The following is a 19,369-nucleotide window of genomic DNA, read 5'->3' as shown; positions in this document are numbered from 1 at the left end:
TGTACAGTATGGTGTGTATAAAGTGTCACTGTACAGTATGGTGTGTATAAAGTGTCCATGTGCAGTATGGTGTGTATAAAGTGTCCATGTACAGTATGGTGTGTATAAAGTGTCCATGTGCAGTATGTTGTGTATAAAGTGTCCATGTGCAGTATGGTGTGTATAAAGTGTCCATGTGCAGTATGGTGTGTATAAAGTGTCCATGTGCAGTATGGTGTGTATAAAGTGTCCATGTGCAGTATGGTGTGTATAAAGTGTCACTGTGCAGTATGGTGTGTATAAAGTGTCCATGTGCAGTATGGTGTGTATAAAGTGTCCATGTGCAGTATGGTGTGTATAAAGTGTCCATGTACAGTATGGTGTGTATAAAGTGTCACTTTGCAGTATGGTGTGTATAAAGTGTCCATGTACAGTATGGTGTGTATAAAGTGTCACTTTGCAGTATGGTGTGTATAAAGTGTCTATGTGCAGTATGGTGTGTATAAAGTGTCCATGTACAGTATGGTGTGTATAAAGTGTCCATGTACAGTATGGTGTGTATAAAGTGTCCATGTACAGTATGGTGTGTATAAAGTGTCCATGTGTAGTATGGTGTGTATAAAGTGTCTATGTGCAGTATGGTGTGTGTATAAAGTGTCCATGTACAGTATGGTGTGTATAAAGTGTCCATGTGCAGTATTGTGTGTATAAAGTGTCACTGTGCAGTATGTTTGGTGTGTATAAAGTGTCCATGTACAGTATGGTGTGTATAAAGTGTCTATGTGCAGTATGGTGTGTATAAAGTGTCCATGTACAGTATGGTGTGTATAAAGTGTCCATGTGCAGTATGGTGTGTATAAAGTGTCCATGTACAGTATGGTGTGTATAAAGTGTCCATGTACAGTATGGTGTGTATAAAGTGGTACTGTACAGTATGGTGTGTATAAAGTGTCACTGTGCAGTATGGTGTGTATAAAGTGTCCATGTACAGTATGGTGTGTATAAAGTGTCCATGTACAGTATGGTGTGTATAAAGTGTCACTGTGCAGTATGGTGTGTATAAAGTGTCCATGTGCAGTATGGTGTGTATAAAGTGTCCATGTACAGTATGGTGTGTATAAAGTGTCACTTTGCAGTATGGTGTGTATAAAGTGTCCATGTGCAGTATGGTGTGTATAAAGTGTCCATGTACAGTATGGTGTGTATAAAGTGTCACTGTGCAGTATGGTGTGTATAAAGTGTCCATGTGCAGTATGGTGTGTATAAAGTGTCCATGTGCAGTATGGTGTGTATAAAGTGTCCATGTGCAGTATGGTGTGTATAAAGTGTCCATGTACAGTATGGTGTGTATAAAGTGTCCATGTACAGTATGGTGTGTATAAAGTGTCACTGTGCAGTATAGTGTGTATAAAGTGTCCATGTACAGTATGGTGTGTATAAAGTGTCACTGTGCAGTATGGTGTGTATAAAGTGTCCATGTGCAGTATGGTGTGTATAAAGTGTCCATGTACAGTATGGTGTGTATAAAGTGGTACTGTACAGTATGGTGTGTATAAAGTGTCCATGTGCAGTATGGTGTGTATAAAGTGTCCATGTACAGTATGGTGTGTATAAAGTGGTACTGTACAGTATGGTGTGTATAAAGTGTCCATGTGCAGTTTGGTGTGTATAAAATGTCCATGTACAGTATGGTGTGTATAAAGTGTCCATGTACAGTATGTTGTGTATAAAGTGTCCATGTGCAGTATGTTGTGTATAAAGTGTCCATGTGCAGTATGTTGTGTATAAAGTGTGCATGTGCAGTATGGTGTGTATAAAGTGTCCATGTGCAATATGGTGTGTATAAAATGTGCAGTATGTTGTGTATAAAGTGTCCATGTGCAGTATGGTGTGTACTGTATAATGTGTCCATGTGCAGTATGGTGTGTATAAAGTGTCCATGTACAGTATGGTGTGTATAAAGTGTCCATGTGCAGTATGGTGTGTATAAAGTGTCACTGTGCAGTATGGTGTGTATAAAGTGTCCATGTACAGTATGGTGTGTATAAAGTGGTACTCTACAGTATGGTGTGTATAAAGTGTCACTGTGCAGTATAGTGTGTATAAGGTGTCCATGTACAGTATGTTGTGTGTATAAAGTGTCCATGTGCAGTATGTTTGGTGTGTATAAAGTGTCCATGTACAGTATGGTGTGTATAAAGTGTCACTGTGCAGTATGGTGTGGATAAAGTGTCCATGTACAGTATGGTGTGTATAAAGTGTCCATGTACAGTATGGTGTGTATAAAGTGTCACTGTGCAGTGTGGTGTGTATAAAGTGTCACTGTGCAGTATGGTGTGTATAAGGTGTCCATGTACAGTTTGGTGTGTATAAAGTGTCCATGTACAGTATGGTGTGTATAAAGTGTCTATGTGCAGTATGGTGTGTATAAAGTGTCACTTTGCAGTATGGTGTGTATAAAGTGTCCATGTACAGTATGGTGTGTATAAAGTGTCCATGTACAGTATGGTGTGTATAAAGTGTCCATGTGCAGTATGGTGTGTATAAAGTGTCCATGTACAGTATGGTGTGTATAAAGTGGTACTGTACAGTATGGTGTGTATAAAGTTTCCATGTGCAGTATGGTGTGTATAAAGTGTCCATGTACAGTATGGTGTGTATAAAGTGTCACTGTACAGTATGGTGTGTATAAAGTGTCACTGTGCAGTATGGTGTGTATAAAGTGTCCATGTGCAGTATGGTGTGTATAAAGTGTCACTGTGCAGTATGGTGTGTATAAAGTGTCACTGTGCAGTATGGTGTGTATAAAGTGTCACTGTGCAGTATGGTGTGTATAAAGTGTCACTGTGCAGTATGGTGTGTATAAGGTGTCCATGTACAGTTTGGTGTGTATAAAGTGTCCATGTACAGTATGGTGTGTATAAAGTGTCTATGTGCAGTATGGTGTGTATAAAGTGTCACTTTGCAGTATGGTGTGTATAAAGTGTCCATGTACAGTATGGTGTGTATAAAGTGTCCATGTACAGTATGGTGTGTATAAAGTGTCCATGTGCTGTATGGTGTGTATAAAGTGTCCATGTACAGTATGGTGTGTATAAAGTGGTACTGTACAGTATGGTGTGTATAAAGTTTCCATGTGCAGTATGGTGTGTATAAAGTGTCCATGTACAGTATGGTGTGTATAAAGTGTCACTGTGCAGTATGGTGTGTATAAATTGTCCATGTGCAGTATGGTGTGTATAAAGTGTCACTGTGCAGTATGGTGTGTATAAAGTGTCTATGTGCAGTATGTATGGTGTGTATAAAGTGTCCATGTGCAGTATGGTGTGTATAAAGTGTCCATGTGCAGTATGGTGTGTATAAAGTGTCCATGTACAGTATGGTGTGTATAAAGTGTCCATGTGCAGTATGGTGTGTATAAAGTGTCACTTTGCAGTATGGTGTGTATAAAGTGTCCATGTGCAGTATGGTGTGTATAAAGTGTCCATGTGCAGTATGGTGTGTATAAAGTGTCACTGTACAGTATGGTGTGTATAATGTGTCCATGTGTAGTATGGTGTGTATAAAGTGTCCATGTACAGTATGGTGTGTATAAAGTGTCCATGTACAGTATGGTGTGTATAAAGTGTCTATGTGCAGTATGGTGTGTATAAAGTGTCCATGTACAGTAATATGTGTATAAAGTGTCCATGTACAGTATGGTGTGTATAAAGTGTCTATGTGCAGTATGGTGTGTATAAAGTGTCCATGTACAGTATGGTGTGTATAAAGTGTCTATGTGCAGTATGGTGTGTATAAAGTGTCCATGTACAGTATGGTGTGTATAAAGTGTCCATGTACAGTATGGTGTGTATAATGTGTCCATGTGTAGTATGGTGTGTATAAAGTGTCCATGTACAGTATGGTGTGTATAAAGTGTCCATGTACAGTATGGTGTGTATAAAGTGTCTATGTGCAGTATGGTGTGTATAAAGTGTCCATGTACAGTATGGTGTGTATAAAGTGTCCATGTACAGTATGGTGTGTATAAAGTGTCTATGTGCAGTATGGTGTGTATAAAGTGTCCATGTACAGTATGGTGTGTATAAAGTGTCCTTGTACAGTATGGTGTGTATAAAGTGTCTATGTGCAGTATGGTGTGTATAAAGTGTCCATGTACAGTATGGTGTGTATAAAGTGTCCATGTGCAGTATGGTGTGTATAAAGTGTCTATGTGCAGTATGGTGTGTATAAAGTGTCCATGTACAGTATGGTGTGTATAAAGTGTCCATGTACAGTATGGTGTGTATAAAGTGTCTATGTGCAGTATGGTGTGTATAAAGTGTCTATGTGCAGTATGGTGTGTATAAAGTGTCCATGTACAGTATGGTGTGTATAAAGTGTCCATGTACAGTATGGTGTGTATAATGTGTCCATGTGTAGTATGGTGTGTATAAAGTGTCCATGTGCAGTATGGTGTGTATAAAGTGTCCATGTACAGTATGGTGTGTATAAAGTGTCCATGTACAGTATGGTGTGTATAATGTGTCCATGTGTAGTATGGTGTGTATAAAGTGTCCATGTGCAGTATGGTGTGTATAAAGTGTCCATGTACAGTATGGTGTGTATAAAGTGTCCATGTACAGTATGGTGTGTATAATGTGTCCATGTGTAGTATGGTGTGTATAAAGTGTCCATGTGCAGTATGGTGTGTATAAAGTGTCCATGTACAGTATGGTGTGTATAAAGTGTCCATGTACACTATGGTGTGTATAATGTGTCCATGTGTAGTATGGTGTGTATAAAGTGTCCATGTGCAGTATGGTGTGTATAAAGTGTCCATGTACAGTATGGTGTGTATAAAGTGTCACTTTGCAGTATGGTGTGTATAAAGTGGTACTGTACAGTATGGTGTGTATAAAGTGTCACTTTGCAGTATGGTGTGTATAAAGTGTCCATGTGCAGTATGGTGTGTATAAAGTGTCCATGTACAGTATGGTGTGTATAAAGTGTCACTTTGCAGTATGGTGTGTATAAAGTGGTACTGTACAGTATGGTGTGTATAAAGTGTCACTTTGCAGTATGGTGTGTATAAAGTGTCCATGTGCAGTATGGTGTGTATAAAGTGTCCATGTACAGTTTGGTGTGTATAAAGTGTCCATGTACAGTATGGCGTGTATAAAGTGTCTATGTGCAGTATGGTGTGTATAAAGTGTCCATGTACACTATGGTGTGTATAATGTGTCCATGTGTAGTATGGTGTGTATAAAGTGTCCATGTGCAGTATGGTGTGTATAAAGTGTCCATGTACAGTATGGTGTGTATAAAGTGTCACTTTGCAGTATGGTGTGTATAAAGTGTCTATGTGCAGTATGGTGTGTATAAAGTGTCCATGTACAGTATGGTGTGTATAAAGTGTCACTTTGCAGTATGGTGTGTATAAAGTGGTACTGTACAGTATGGTGTGTATAAAGTGTCACTTTGCAGTATGGTGTGTATAAAGTGTCCATGTGCAGTATGGTGTGTATAAAGTGTCCATGTACAGTATGGTGTGTATAAAGTGTCACTTTGCAGTATGGTGTGTATAAAGTGGTACTGTACAGTATGGTGTGTATAAAGTGTCACTTTGCAGTATGGTGTGTATAAAGTGGTACTGTACAGTATGGTGTGTATAAAGTGTCACTTTGCAGTATGGTGTGTATAAAGTGTCCATGTGCAGTATGGTGTGTATAAAGTGTCCATGTACAGTTTGGTGTGTATAAAGTGTCCATGTGCAGTATGGTGTGTATAAAGTGTCCATGTACAGTATGGTGTGTATAAAGTGTCACTTTGCAGTATGGTGTGTATAAAGTGTCTATGTGCAGTATGGTGTGTATAAAGTGTCCATGTACAGTATGGTGTGTATAAAGTGTCCATGTGTAGTATGGTGTGTATAAAGTGTCCATGTGTAGTATGGTGTGTATAAAGTGTCCATGTGCAGTATGGTGTGTACAAAGTGTCCATGTACAGTATGGTGTGTATAAAGTGTCACTTTGCAGTATGGTGTGTATAAAGTGTCCATGTGCAGTATGGTGTGGATAAAGTGTCCATGTGCAGTATGGTGTGTATAAAGTGTCACTGTGCAGTATGGTGTGTATAAAGTGTCCATGTGCAGTATGGTGTGTATAAAGTGTCACTGTGCAGTATGTTTGGTGTGTATAAAGTGTCCATGTGCAGTATGGTGTGTATAAAGTGTCACTTTGCAGTATGGTGTGTATAAAGTGTCTATGTGCAGTATGGTGTGTATAAAGTGTCACTGTGCAGGTGATACAGACACTGCTGGGCCTTCTTCTTCACCATGGTGTTGATGTGACAGGACCAAGACAGGTCCTGTGTGATGTGAACACCAAGGTACCATAAACTGTCCACTCTCTCCACTGGGGTCCTGTTGATGTTTAGCTGTTGGTATGACAGGTCCTGCTTTGTGCTGAAGTCCACGATCAACTCCACTATTTCACATGAATCAGACTGTGATCTTTAAGACTTGGTGGGATGATGTTCTTCTTGAAATGTGCTTGACCCTGTCATGAACCTGTCATGAACCTGTCATGAACCTGTCATGAACCTGTCATGAACCTGTCATGACTCAGTGTGTTGATGCTATTAAACTTTCACTTTTTCAGATTTCTTTCTTTATTGTTTACATTGGTTATATTTCATTCATTAGCAGTTGAGGATGTGTTTCTGTAACTTTTTATAACTTTTTGCCCTATTAGACTTTATATTTCTATTTTAGGTCTTTATGCTAATTACTTTGCACACACTATTAGCCATGTGTAAATGGTGTCCTGTCACTTTAAGGCCCGGGTTGGTGAAGGAATTCCTCCGTGCGCGAGGGAGGGGGTTCCGTGAGCCACGTCACCTACCGACTGCACGCGCAGGCAGGCAGGCAGACCGAGAGGAACGCGCTCGCGCACAGCACACCGTTCAGTAGGATTAATGACATATCAGTCACAGAACAGCGGGTATAAGGAGCTTCAGTACCGCCACATTACACCAGAGTGACAACAGCAGAGCACGTTAACATTCGGTAATCTGTGCTCGCGCACAACAACCTCTCAGCTTATTTACTAACTTCATTATTGTTTATTTCCGGGGTTACTGCTTATTAACGCGCGAGGATGAACGTGTTCCGTCTGGCTGGTGACGTGTCGCATCTGCTCGCCATCATCATCCTCTTCATGAAGATCTGGAGGTCCAAATCATGCGCAGGTAACGTTAACGCCCCCTCCCCCCAACACACACACACACACACACACACACACACACACACACACACACACACACACACACACACACACTACAAACACACACACAAGCACACACACATACAAACACAGACATTCACACATATATATACACATTCAAGCACACACTCACATACACACTCACATATACACACAAACATACACACTCACATATATATACACACACTCACATATATATATATACACACACATATACACACCAGCATACACACTCACACATATATACACACACTCACATATACACACAAACATACACACTCACATATATATACACACACACTCACATATATATATATACACACACATATACACACCAACATACACACTCACACATATATACACACACTCACATATACACACAAACATACACACTCACATATATATACACACACACTCACACATATATATATATATATACACACCAACATACACACTCACACATATATACACACACTCACACATATACACACACACTCACATACACACACACACAAACACACACATATATATACACACACAATCACACACACGCACACACAAGCACACACACTCACACAAGCACATACACGCACACACAAGCACACACACACGCACATACACACACATACACACACATACACACACATAAACTCTTATGGGTGATGTAATAGGTCTGGTCCTGTACAGTCAGTATGTATGTGCACATGTGTAGTAACCAGTGGACACTATGTAGTGCACATTGTGTTATAACCTCCCAGTACAGTGTCTGTATAACTCCAGTAACCAGGTAGAAACCTGGAGAAGAGTCGTCTGAATACAGTTTTACAGATCTACAGTGTTACACAACTAGGATCCATGATAAATGTGTGTGTGTGTGTGTGTGTGTGTGTGTGTGTGTGTGTGTGTGTGTGTAGGTATCTCAGGGAAGTCCCAGATGCTCTTTGCATTGGTCTTCACCACTAGATATCTGGACCTTTTCACTGTATTCATCTCCCTGTACAACACCATCATGAAGGTAACACACACTCACACACACACACACACACACACACAAATAAAGGAATTTCTCCATTTTCATATTTCACTCTGGTATCCCTCCTTTCCCTCTATCACTCCCCCCCCCCCCCCGGCCCCCCAGGTAGTGTTCCTGGCCCTGGCCTATGCAACACTGTACCTGATCTACATGCGCTTCAGGAACTCCTATGATAGTGAGAACGACTCGTTCCGTGTGGAATTTTTATTAGTTCCTGTTGCTGGGCTCTCCTTCCTTGAGAACTATGCCTTCACCCCACTGGAGGTACACACACACACACACACACACACACACACCCCGATACATAATGTGTCATTGTGTGTTACTGTAGAACTGATAGGATCTGAGTAATTACCCTGTAATGAAGGACATCTCAGCAGGATAAACACTAACATGATGAGTCAGCAGTGTTTAATGAGAGGTGTTTCTCCTGCAGCAGGTCGCTCGGTGTTCATGTGAAAAACACACATTCATTGTTTTTCTTAAGTACACAAAGCTTTCTCTTACTGTGTGTTCAAGTTGATTGTGCTAGTCAGCTAAACAAATACACATGCGTGTGTGTGTATGTGCGTGTGTGTGTATGAGCGTGTATGAGCGTGTGTGTGCGTGTGTGTATGAGCGTGTGTGTATGAGCGTGTGTGTATGAGCGTGTGTGTATGAGCGTGTGTGTATGTGCGTGTGTGTGTGTGTGTGTGCAGGGCGTCTGCTGAATGCTGTAAGTGTAATGTTTAATGAGATGAAACCATGTGGGCGGAGTTATACGAGTCATATGACATCACTATAACTGTTCAAAATGGCCAATCACTTGTAAATTCCAATTTCTTATGCTAACGATTTGTGGTTTGATATCTGAGCCTCAATTTTCATCTGTGGTAATATATTATACCAGCAACCCTGTCTCTATAACACACACACACACACACACACGCACATACACACACACACGCTTATCCAGAGCGACTTACATTTGTGGGTACAACTGAGGGTTAAGGGCCTTGCTCAGGGGCCCAGCAGTGGCAGCTTGGTGGACGTAGGAATCGAACTCACAACCTCCTGATTGGTAGCCCAACACCTTAAACACTGGGCTACCACATCCCCCATGTATAACACAAACACGTATAACACTAACACGTATAACACTAACACGTATAACACTAACACGTATAACACAAACACGTATAACACAAACACGTATAACACAAACACGTATAACACAAACACGTATAACACAAACACGTATAACACAAACACGTATAACACAAACACGTATAACACAAACACGTATAACACAAACACGTATAACACTAACACGTATAACACTAACACGTATAACACTAACACGTATAACACAAACACGTATAACACAAACACGTATAACACAAACACGTATAACACAAACACGTATAACACTAACACGTATAACACAAACACGTATAACACTAACACGTATAACACTAACACGTATAACACTAACACGTATAACACTAACACGTATAACACTAACACGTATAACACTAACACGTATAACACTAACACGTATAACACTAACACGTATAACACTAACACGTATAACACTAACATGTATAGTGACAGGAGCTGCAGGAATCCTCAGAGAGTTTACTCTGTATCTCACAGTTAGCTCATATGGCTGATCTAATATGTGTTTAGGTCTCAGCTTTAGTTGGCACTAAGGACACGGGACAAATCCATGAGAGACGAGTATGTTGTCGCCTGCTAACGTAGCGTTAGTGAGATCAGGACATGAACACAATCCTCTTCACACTGTTTTATTGTTGTTGTTGTCATTGATTATTGTAGATCCTGTGGACGTTCTCCATCTACCTGGAGTCGGTGGCCATCCTACCACAGCTCTTCATGATCACTAAGACGGGCGAGGCCGAGTCCATCACCACACATTACCTGTTCTTTTTAGGACTGTACCGTGTCCTGTATCTGGCTAACTGGGTGTGGCGCTACCACACAGAGGGCTTCTTCGACCAGATCGCCGTCGTCTCTGGAGTTGTGCAGACCATCTTCTACTGCGACTTCTTCTACCTGTACTTCACCCGAGGTGAGCGTGCATCTCCACTTAACACGTCTACTGACTCGTGCATCTCCACTTAACACGTCTACTGACTCGTGCATCTCCACTTAACACGTCTACTGACATCAGTACAACACCTTCTGTTCCACACATTCAGGAACACCCCACTATGTGTCTGCTTCCTGGATAATGGGAAATAATGAAGAATGTTTTTTATACAGATGACTGATGTTTATAAAAATGTTAACACCCCCCCCCTCTCCCCCCAGTGATAAGAGGAAGTGGGAAGATGTCTCTGCCAATGCCAGTGTGATGATGCGTCTTGGCTCCGCCCCTTATGTGTTTTACGCTCCACCAACTTCAACTCATTTTGCATTTTAAAGGAACATTTTTATAGTAACTATAAATCCAGCCCTAAAGGATCAGACACCAAGTTTGAGGAAAAACAGAAATGTGCCTTAATGTACAGACTTAAGTCTTTTTTAAATATCTATAAATGCCTTATTTTTACTCCTTAAGAAAAGCACACATGCATATGTCTTCCTCCAGTGTGTGTGTGTGTGTGTGTGTGTGTGTGTGTGTGTGTGTGTGTGTGTGTGTGTGTGTGTGTGAGTGAGTGTGTGTGTGAGTGAGTGTGTGTGTGAGTGAGTGTGTGTGTGTGTGAGTGAGTGTGTGTGTGTGTGAGTGAGTGTGTGTGAGAGTGCGAGTGTGTGAGAGTGCGAGTGTGTGAGTGAGTGTGTGAGAGTGAGTGTGTGAGAGTGTGTGTGAGAGTGTATGTGTGTGTGTGTGAGTGTGTGAGTGTGAGTGTGTGTGAGAGTGTGTGTGTGTGAGAGTGTGTGTGTGAGAGTGTGTGTGTGAGAGTGTGTGTGTGTGTGAGAGTGTGTGTGTGAGAGTGTGTGTGTGAGAGTGTGTGTGTGAGTGTGTGAGTGTGTGAGTGTGTGTGTGTGAGAGTGTGTGTGTGTGAGAGTGTGTGTGTGTGAGAGTGTGTGTCTGTGAGAGTGTGTGTCTGTGAGTGTGTGTCTGTGAGAGTGTGTGTCTGTGAGTGTGTGTCTGTGAGTGTGTGTCTGTGAGTGTGTGTCTGTGAGTGTGTGTCTGTGAGTGTGAGTGTGTGTGTGTGAGTGTGTGTGTGTGAGTGTGTGTGTGTGAGTGTGTGTGTGAGAGTGTGTGTGTGAGAGTGTGTGTGTGAGAGTGTGTGTGTGAGAGTGTGTGTGTGAGAGTGTGTGTGTGAGAGTGTGTGTGTGAGAGTGTGTGTGTGAGAGTGTGTGTGTGAGAGTGTGTGTGTGAGAGTGTGTGTGTGAGAGTGCGTGTGTGAGAGTGCGTGTGAGAGTGTGCGTGTGAGAGTGTGCGTGTGAGAGTGTGCGTGTGAGAGAGAGAGAGAGAGAGATCTGTACTTGACTTGTTGATGGTTATTAATTGTTGGTTCCAAGAGGAAATAAAGGTGTTTTTCATATATATTACTTGAGTTCATGAGCTGTGTTTATTCTGTCAGTGATCAGAACCTGACTCCTCTGTCTGCTCTCACTACTGTAGTTTATTCTGTCAGTGATCAGAACCTGACTCCTCTGTCTGCTCTCACTACTGTAGTTTATTCTGTCAGTGATCAGAACCTGACTCCTCTGTCTGCTCTCACTACTGTAGTTTATTCTGTCAGTGATCAGAACCTGACTCCTCTGTCTGCTCTCACTACTGTAGTTTATTCTGTCAGTGATCAGAACCTGACTCCTCTGTCTGCTCTCACTACTGTAGTTTATTCTGTCAGTGATCAGAACCTGACTCCTCTGTCTGCTCTCACTACTGTAGTTTATTCTGTCAGTGATCAGAACCTGACTCCTCTGTCTGCTCTCACTACTGTAGTTTATTCTGTCAGTGATCAGAACCTGACTCCTCTGTCTGCTCTCACTACAGTAGTTTATTCTGTCAGTGATCAGAACCTGACTCCTCTGTCTGCTCTCACTACTGTAGTTTATTCTGTCAGTGATCAGAACCTGACTCCTCTGTCTGCTCTCACTACTGTAGTTTATTCTGTCAGTGATCAGAACCTGACTCCTCTGTCTGCTCTCACTACTGTAGTTTATTCTGTCAGTGATCAGAACCTGACTCCTCTGTCTGCTCTCACTACTGTAGTTTATTCTGTCAGTGATCAGAACCTGACTCCTCTGTCTGCTCTCACTACAGTAGTTTATTCTGTCAGTGATCAGAACCTGACTCCTCTGTCTGCTCTCACTACTGTAGTTTATTCTGTCAGTGATCAGAACCTGACTCCTCTGTCTGCTCTCACTACTGTAGTTTATTCTGTCAGTGATCAGAACCTGACTCCTCTGTCTGCTCTCACTACTGTAGTTTATTCTGTCAGTGATCAGAACCTGACTCCTCTGTCTGCTCTCACTACTGTAGTTTATTCTGTCAGTGATCAGAACCTGACTCCTCTGTCTGCTCTCACTACTGTAGTTTATTCTGTCAGTGATCAGAACCTGACTCCTCTGTCTGCTCTCACTACTGTAGCATGTCAGCTAACTATCTCAGCTCCTATAGACTTACGTCATGCTTCTGTCACTCTCACAGTTTAGTGCAGTAATATGACGGCTTTAGGTGGAGCACCAGACAGTAACCACTTATAATGACAACTGGAAGAGCTTTGTAGTGGTTAACACTGAAACTCCATGTGCTGGTGGTGTTGGTGGAGGTGTTAGTGTTGGTGGAGGTGTTTCATGTCACACACGTTACATCCTGTATAGGGAATATACACTAATGTTAATTAGCCATGACAGTGGAGCTGGATTCAGAACTGGAACATTATTCAGTGTTAAAAGTCAAGGATTTTATATCTGAGTGTGTGAGTGAGTGAGTGTGTGAGTGAGTGTGTGAGTGAGTGTGTGAGTGAGTGAGTGTGTGTGTGAGTGAGTGAGTGTGTGTGTGAGTGTGTGTGTGAGTGTGTGTGTGAGTGTGAGTGTGTGAGTGAGTGTGTGAGTGAGTGTGTGAGTGAGTGAGTGTGTGAGTGAGTGAGTGTGTGAGTGAGTGAGTGTGTGAGTGAGTGTGTGAGTGTGTGAGTGAGTGTGTGAGTGAGTGTGTGAGTGAGTGTGTGAGTGAGTGTGTGAGTGAGTGTGTGAGTGAGTGTGTGAGTGTGTGAGTGAGTGTGTGAGTGAGTGAGTGTGTGAGTGAGTGAGTGTGTGAGTGTGTGAGTGAGTGTGTGAGTGAGTGTGTGAGTGAGTGTGTGAGTGAGTGTGTGAGTGAGTGTGTGAGTGAGTGTGTGAGTGAGTGTGTGAGTGAGTGTGTGAGAGAAACAGAAGAGTAAACACTCCGTATCCCGTCCAAAGACTCAGTATAAAGTGATTGTTTTTTATTCATAATGAGACTTTATTTCTTCTGATTTTGATAAATATTTGTGTGTGTGTGTGTTTTGACAATAAAGGATAGTATGTCTGTGTGTAGTGTTGTTGTACTGTGTGTGAGGGGATTAGTATTTGTCCTGATGAAGTGAAGCTCATGGAGTTCAGCATCACTTCACACTCCAGCAGTAGATTTTACCCAGAACACACTGCAGCACTGTGAAGTGATGACCTGGTTTATGTTGAGTGTGACCAGTGTTAATAATTTACCATGATGTAGTAACACAATGAGGAAAATCCTTCGTCACTGTTCACACTACTGCTTTTATGTGAAGTTCACAATAATCTCAAATACAAAGACATGAAGAGGAGCAGTGAAGATAATTACACACTCCCACACGCCCTCTGTACGGTTACACACACACACACACACACACACACACACTTACACACTGCATTGACCTCATTAACACACACACACACTGCACTGATCTTATTAACACACACTGCATTGACCTCATTAACACACACACACACTGCACTGACCTCATTAACACACACACACACAGTGCACTGATCTTATTAACACACACCGCACTGGCCTCATTAACACACACACACACTGCACTGACCTCATTAACACACACACACTGCACTGATCTTATTAACACACTGCATTGACCTCATTAACACACACACTGCACTGATCTTATTAGCACTCACACACACTGCACTGATCTTATTAACACACACTGCACTGACCTCATTAACAGACACACACTGCACTGATCTTATTAACACACACACTTACACACTGCACTGACCTCATTAACACACACACACTGCACTGATCTTATTAACACACACACACACACACACACACTGCACTGACCTTATTAACACACACACTGCACTGACCTTATTAACACACGCACACACTGCACTGACCTTATTAACACACACACGCTGCACTGACCTTATTAACACATACACACACACACTGCACTGACCTTATTAACACACACACATGCTGCACTGACCTTATTAACACACACACTGCACTGACCTTATTAACACACACACTGCACTGAACTTATTACCACACACACACACACACTGCACTGACCTTATTAACACACACACATGCTGCACTGACCTTATTAACAAACACACACTGCACTGACCTTATTAACAAACACACACTGCACTGACCTTATTAACACACACACACTGCACTGACCTTATTAACACACACACTGCACTGACCTTATTAACACACACACGCTGCACTGACCTTATTAACACATACACACACACACACTGCACTGACCTTATTAACACACACACATGCTGCACTGACCTTATTAACACACACACACTGCACTGACCTTATTAACACACACACACTGCACTGAACTTATTACCACACACACACACACACTGCACTGACCTTATTAACACACACACATGCTGCACTGACCTTATTAACAAACACACACTGCACTGACCTTATTAACACACACACACTGCACTGACCTTATTAACACACACTGCACTGAACTTATTACCACACACACACTGCACTGACCTTATTAACACACACTGCACTGACCTCATTAACACACACACACACCAGACACATGATTTCACAGCTACAGTGTGGACTGATGCTGGTCCGGTGTCCTGTCACTGCAGCAGTGTTTTACGATGTTTGTACAGCACTTTGCTCCCTTCCCTCATGGCCCCGCCCACCATTTTAGCAGCTGATGTGACTGAGAGGGGTGTAGATGCCAAAGCCGCTGCCCTCTGCACCACTTTACTTTTCTTCCCTTTCCCTTTCTCCAGAACTCCAGAGCTCTCCAGTGCCCCCTTCCCCATGGCAGTCACTAACTCACACCAGAACTCACGCTCTGCTTTCTTCCTCCTGTCTTTATCATCCTCTCCTCTCTCTCTCTTCAGCTGCTTTTCTTGCAGAATCCTTCTCTCACACACATACCAATTCCCCTCATTCTTCTCTACCATTGCTTCGATATTCTTCACCAGCTCGCTCACTTGTGTCCGATCTCCATGCTTGGTGTTATCGAGCGTGTGAATCCTGCCCTCACATAAGTGGAAGAATTCCCAGAGTTCTTTGCTCTCCTGTAGAAAGCTCTGTGCTGGTTTGTTGTGCATCTGGTCAGCGTGTGTGAGGACAAGGACAGTGTGTTTGAGGGCCACTGAACCCAAAACGGTGTTGATCCACTCCAGAGTCATGCGCTCTTCTGCTGATAATTTTCCCGGTTTGAGGACTAACAGAAGTGCATGAGGTCCAGGAGCGGAAAGATCCATCATGCCACGTGCCACCTCAGCACACACCTCCTCTGAAGACATACATGTGTGGAAAAAGCCTGGGGTGTCGATCACCTTTAGGCTCCGCCCCTCCACCTCACCACAGGCTCCTACACACTGTCGAGTGATGGACAGCGGTGAGATGTCGCTCTGAAACACGGACGTTCCCAGGATGGTGTTTCCAGTGGAGCTTTTACCAGAACCGGTCCGGCCCAATAGGACAATCCGCAGATCAGCAGAACACACGCTGTCTGAAGACACACACGCAAACACGCACACACACACACACACATACACACACACGCACACACACACACAGCATTAGGAGGATGTTGCTGCACACTTCACTACATACAATGTTAACAGTGTATATCTATAGTTGTGTTGATCTCCAGTGGTAATGTCTCAGTATTACACTTTAGACCTTTAAATCACACGAGTTAAACTTTAGTAAGATTAGTTAAGATGGCCAGCAGAATTGTACAAACATTATTCAGCTTACCTGCAGTAACTAAAACCACCCGCAGTGTGTGAGCAGTCATGTTGTGTCTGGGGCAGAGCTACTCTTTATGCCATGACCAAGACATTTACAGCCTTTAGCAGACTCTATTATCCAGAGTGACTTGCATTTTTATTTTACTTTATGCACCTGAGCAATTGATGGTTAAGGGCCTTGCTCAGGGGCCCTGCAGTGGCAACTGCAGAGCCTGGGATTCGAACCCATGACCTTCCAATCAGTAGTCTAACACCTTAACCACTGAGCTCCCACATCCCGACAACACACCTTTACTGTGTAACACACTGATACTGTGAATCTCCTGCGTACACAAACATTACATACTGTAGTTAGACTCACTGAGTAATCCAGTGTGATGACGTCATCAGGTTTGCAGTGAGATTAATGAGGTGTAATAAAAGGGGAATAAAGGCAGTAAATAATGTGTTAAAGATCAACCTTAAAAGTAGCTACTACTAAAGATACAGGCGTTATATTCTGTTAATAAACAAAGGCTCAAAGCTTTAGAATCACTACAGATTTGTGTTTTTAAATCTCAGGTAAAGCTGAACAGCACGTCTATATGCAGGTATCTGGGCACGTGCGCGTGCGCGTGCAGGATGCATGCAGGTATCTATAGACCTGATTACAGACGTGTTTATTTTCCTCGCTGCAGTATGATACCACATCCTCTCTCTCTCTCTCTCTCTCTCTCTCTCTCTCTCTCTCTCACTCACTCACTCACCTCCGGTACATTCCAACGACGCCATGATGTCACCGCGCGCACAAAGTACAGGTGATCTGTCGGGCGCTCGCGCATCCGCTGCAGAGTCTGACCCAGTGACGTCATCGCCGCAGTGACGGAGAAGGGTTATGAAAAAAAACTTAATATATATTTATATTTATATTTATTTATCTACACATCTTCCTAAATGTGTAATTGTATATTATAATAATATCAGTAATTACAATACAATAATTAAAATGATTTTTTTTATAGTAAGTTCTAATATTAATAATGACATTACATAAATTATTTCATATTAATTACTAATATTATGATATCATAAAAACACTATAAATAAGAAATATAAAATGAATAGGCAATAAAGATGAATTTACAGATAAAATGTCAATTATCTAAAATAATATCTTAACAGATGTTATATAAATATTATATTTGTAAATTATATAAATTCGATATTTTAATGTAATATATACTATAATTACTGTAATGTGTTTCAGGGGTTTTCTTTATTTTGAATATTCTTCATTTGAATTTAAATTTATTTCTGTCTTTTACACTGAACTGGAGAAATGTTTTTCTTTTTTTTCCATTGGCTTTAAAGGATCACATCAGTCAGAGGCATACTGAACAAAACCATACAAGTTAATATAAAAGATAAAATAAAATAATAAATAAATAAATAAATAAATAAATAAATAAATAAATAAATAAATAAATAAATAAATAAATAAAGATAAAATAATAAATTAATAAGAGAAATAAATAAATTAACAAATAAATAAATAAATAGATAGATAGATAGATAGATAGATAGATAGATAGATAGATAGATAGATAGATAAGAGAAATAATAAATAAATAAATAAATAAATAAATAAGAGAAATAAATAAGATAAATAATAAATAAATAATACACATAATAAATAAATAGATAGATAGATAGATAGATAGATAGATAGATAGATAGATAGATAGATAAATAAATAAATAAATAAATAAAGTTAAATAAAATACGAAAATGCTTACAGGTATAAATATATTTGACAGCTTTCTTATTATTTAAACTTAACAATGCATTTAAATATTCTTAAACTTCTGTTTTCAAAATTAAGAATAATAATTAAAAATATTCCCCATGGTCAAATTTGTTATGGAATAAAAATAGAACATTTTAAAGCACAGATGAAAGCTGGATAAGATGTGATGCTTAATGAAAGTCAGGACAAACTCCAAAATAATAAGTGTTAATGATAAATAAAACATTATGTCATTATCACAAGTCTACTGAAAACTCCAGCTCGACGTTTACGCGCTTGCGTCATCACGTATGTAAATAGTGTCGCGCCGCAGTGGGCGGAGTCACACTGACAGTCGAGCTGGAAGCGGTGTGAAAATAAACCGTTTAAAATTTAACTTCATGTTATTACAGAAAATGTATTTTAATTAATAACTACAATCATAATGTGTTTATAAGTACAATTATTATTATTATTAATAATAATATGGCTTCTAAGCCTTAACACGTTAGCATGTTAGCACGTTAGCCTGTTAGCACGTTAGCTAGCTCTGTGTTGTGAGAGACTTTCTGACTGAGGAGATGTGAGAGACTGAAACACATAAACATTCAGGTGTTTGTTGCTGTAACAGTGTTTATTCTAACAGATGGCGACTTTAGACGTCGTGTATGAGAAGATTCACCACAAACACGGTCCCCGCTGGTGTGCGCACGTGGGAACCGGACATGACGCAGCAGCGAGCGCGAGCCTCAGGGTGTGTGTCGCGTGCGTTGTCGAGCTGACTGACAGCTGCCACGTGTCGGTAAAAACATCCTGTTTAACTTAATAGATATTAGTTATATCGATTAAATGTAATGCTGAAGAAAATACAGGGTTTATATAAATACAATTTAGCACTAAATAAGTGTATTTAATTCCCTCAATGCAAAACTGAAAATATAAATATGTAATAATCCTACAATAATTGAATTTATCCTATAATAATAATAATAATAATAATAATAATAATAATTAAACTTTATGAGGTCCAGCTGTGGTCATGTGATGTTTACATCACTAAGTACACTGTTGTATAGTAAAGTGTCAGTATGTCCCTCAGTCCACTAGGGGGGAGTGTAGAGTCGCTCACAGACA

General features: G+C 40.9%; 4 protein-coding genes across 4 annotated transcripts in view; 3 read left to right on the top strand and 1 right to left on the bottom strand.

The window, feature by feature from the left end:
• The first annotated feature begins 6,865 nt into the window (after positions 1 to 6,865).
• kdelr3 (KDEL endoplasmic reticulum protein retention receptor 3) lies at positions 6,866 to 11,775 on the top strand. The gene is made up of 5 exons (XM_060865245.1): positions 6,866 to 7,209; positions 8,159 to 8,259; positions 8,383 to 8,541; positions 10,096 to 10,348; positions 10,591 to 11,775. Exons 1-5 carry the CDS (start codon positions 7,119 to 7,121, stop codon positions 10,632 to 10,634), a joined length of 648 nt encoding a protein of 215 aa, XP_060721228.1. The 5' UTR covers positions 6,866 to 7,118; the 3' UTR covers positions 10,635 to 11,775.
• A 12-nt stretch (positions 11,776 to 11,787) lies between these two features.
• On the top strand, positions 11,788 to 13,213 carry LOC132842514 (coagulation factor V-like). Its single transcript, XM_060865241.1, has 2 exons — positions 11,788 to 12,198; positions 12,253 to 13,213. Exons 1-2 carry the CDS (start codon positions 11,788 to 11,790, stop codon positions 12,886 to 12,888), a joined length of 1,047 nt encoding a protein of 348 aa, XP_060721224.1. The 3' UTR covers positions 12,889 to 13,213.
• Positions 13,214 to 15,300: 2,087 nt separating this feature from the next.
• On the bottom strand, positions 15,301 to 17,287 carry LOC132842515 (GTPase IMAP family member 7-like). Its single transcript, XM_060865242.1, has 2 exons — positions 17,217 to 17,287; positions 15,301 to 16,226 (listed from the first exon to the last, which is right to left on the bottom strand). Exons 1-2 carry the CDS (start codon positions 17,239 to 17,241, stop codon positions 15,334 to 15,336), a joined length of 918 nt encoding a protein of 305 aa, XP_060721225.1. The 5' UTR covers positions 17,242 to 17,287; the 3' UTR covers positions 15,301 to 15,333.
• A 1,594-nt stretch (positions 17,288 to 18,881) lies between these two features.
• Positions 18,882 to 19,369, top strand: part of LOC132842113 (meiosis inhibitor protein 1-like) — a 22,028-nt gene continuing 21,540 nt past the window's right edge. Inside the window, exon 1 of the mRNA XM_060864783.1 lies at positions 18,882 to 19,037. Within this exon, the coding sequence (XP_060720766.1) occupies positions 18,882 to 19,037 (156 nt within the window). The remainder of the gene's footprint in view (positions 19,038 to 19,369) is intronic.

Source organism: Tachysurus vachellii, chromosome 3 (genome assembly GCF_030014155.1).
Source record: "Tachysurus vachellii isolate PV-2020 chromosome 3, HZAU_Pvac_v1, whole genome shotgun sequence".
Lineage (NCBI taxonomy): Eukaryota > Metazoa > Chordata > Actinopteri > Siluriformes > Bagridae > Tachysurus > Tachysurus vachellii.
Note: the sequence above shows the minus strand (reverse complement) of the source record. Positions and strands in the feature narration are given on the sequence as shown.

Bases quoted from the DNA above. Each gene is read 5' to 3' on its own strand.
- LOC132842514 (XM_060865241.1), top strand. From the start codon at position 11,788: ATGAGCTGTGTTTATTCTGTCAGTGATCAGAACCTGACTCCTCTGTCT. The intron at 12,199-12,252 runs CTGACTCCTCTG...AGTGATCAGAAC, and splicing joins ATTCTGTCAGTGATCAGAAC to CTGACTCCTCTGTCTGCTCT.
- LOC132842515 (XM_060865242.1), bottom strand. From the start codon at position 17,241: ATGGCGTCGTTGGAATGTACCGGAG. The intron at 16,227-17,216 runs GTGAGTGAGTGA...GTGTGTCTTCAG, and splicing joins GTCGTTGGAATGTACCGGAG to ACAGCGTGTGTTCTGCTGAT.
- kdelr3 (XM_060865245.1), top strand. From the start codon at position 7,119: ATGAACGTGTTCCGTCTGGCTGGTGACGTGTCGCATCTGCTCGCCATC. The intron at 8,260-8,382 runs GTAACACACACT...CCGGCCCCCCAG, and splicing joins TGTACAACACCATCATGAAG to GTAGTGTTCCTGGCCCTGGC. The intron at 10,349-10,590 runs GTGAGCGTGCAT...CTCTCCCCCCAG, and splicing joins CTACCTGTACTTCACCCGAG to TGATAAGAGGAAGTGGGAAG.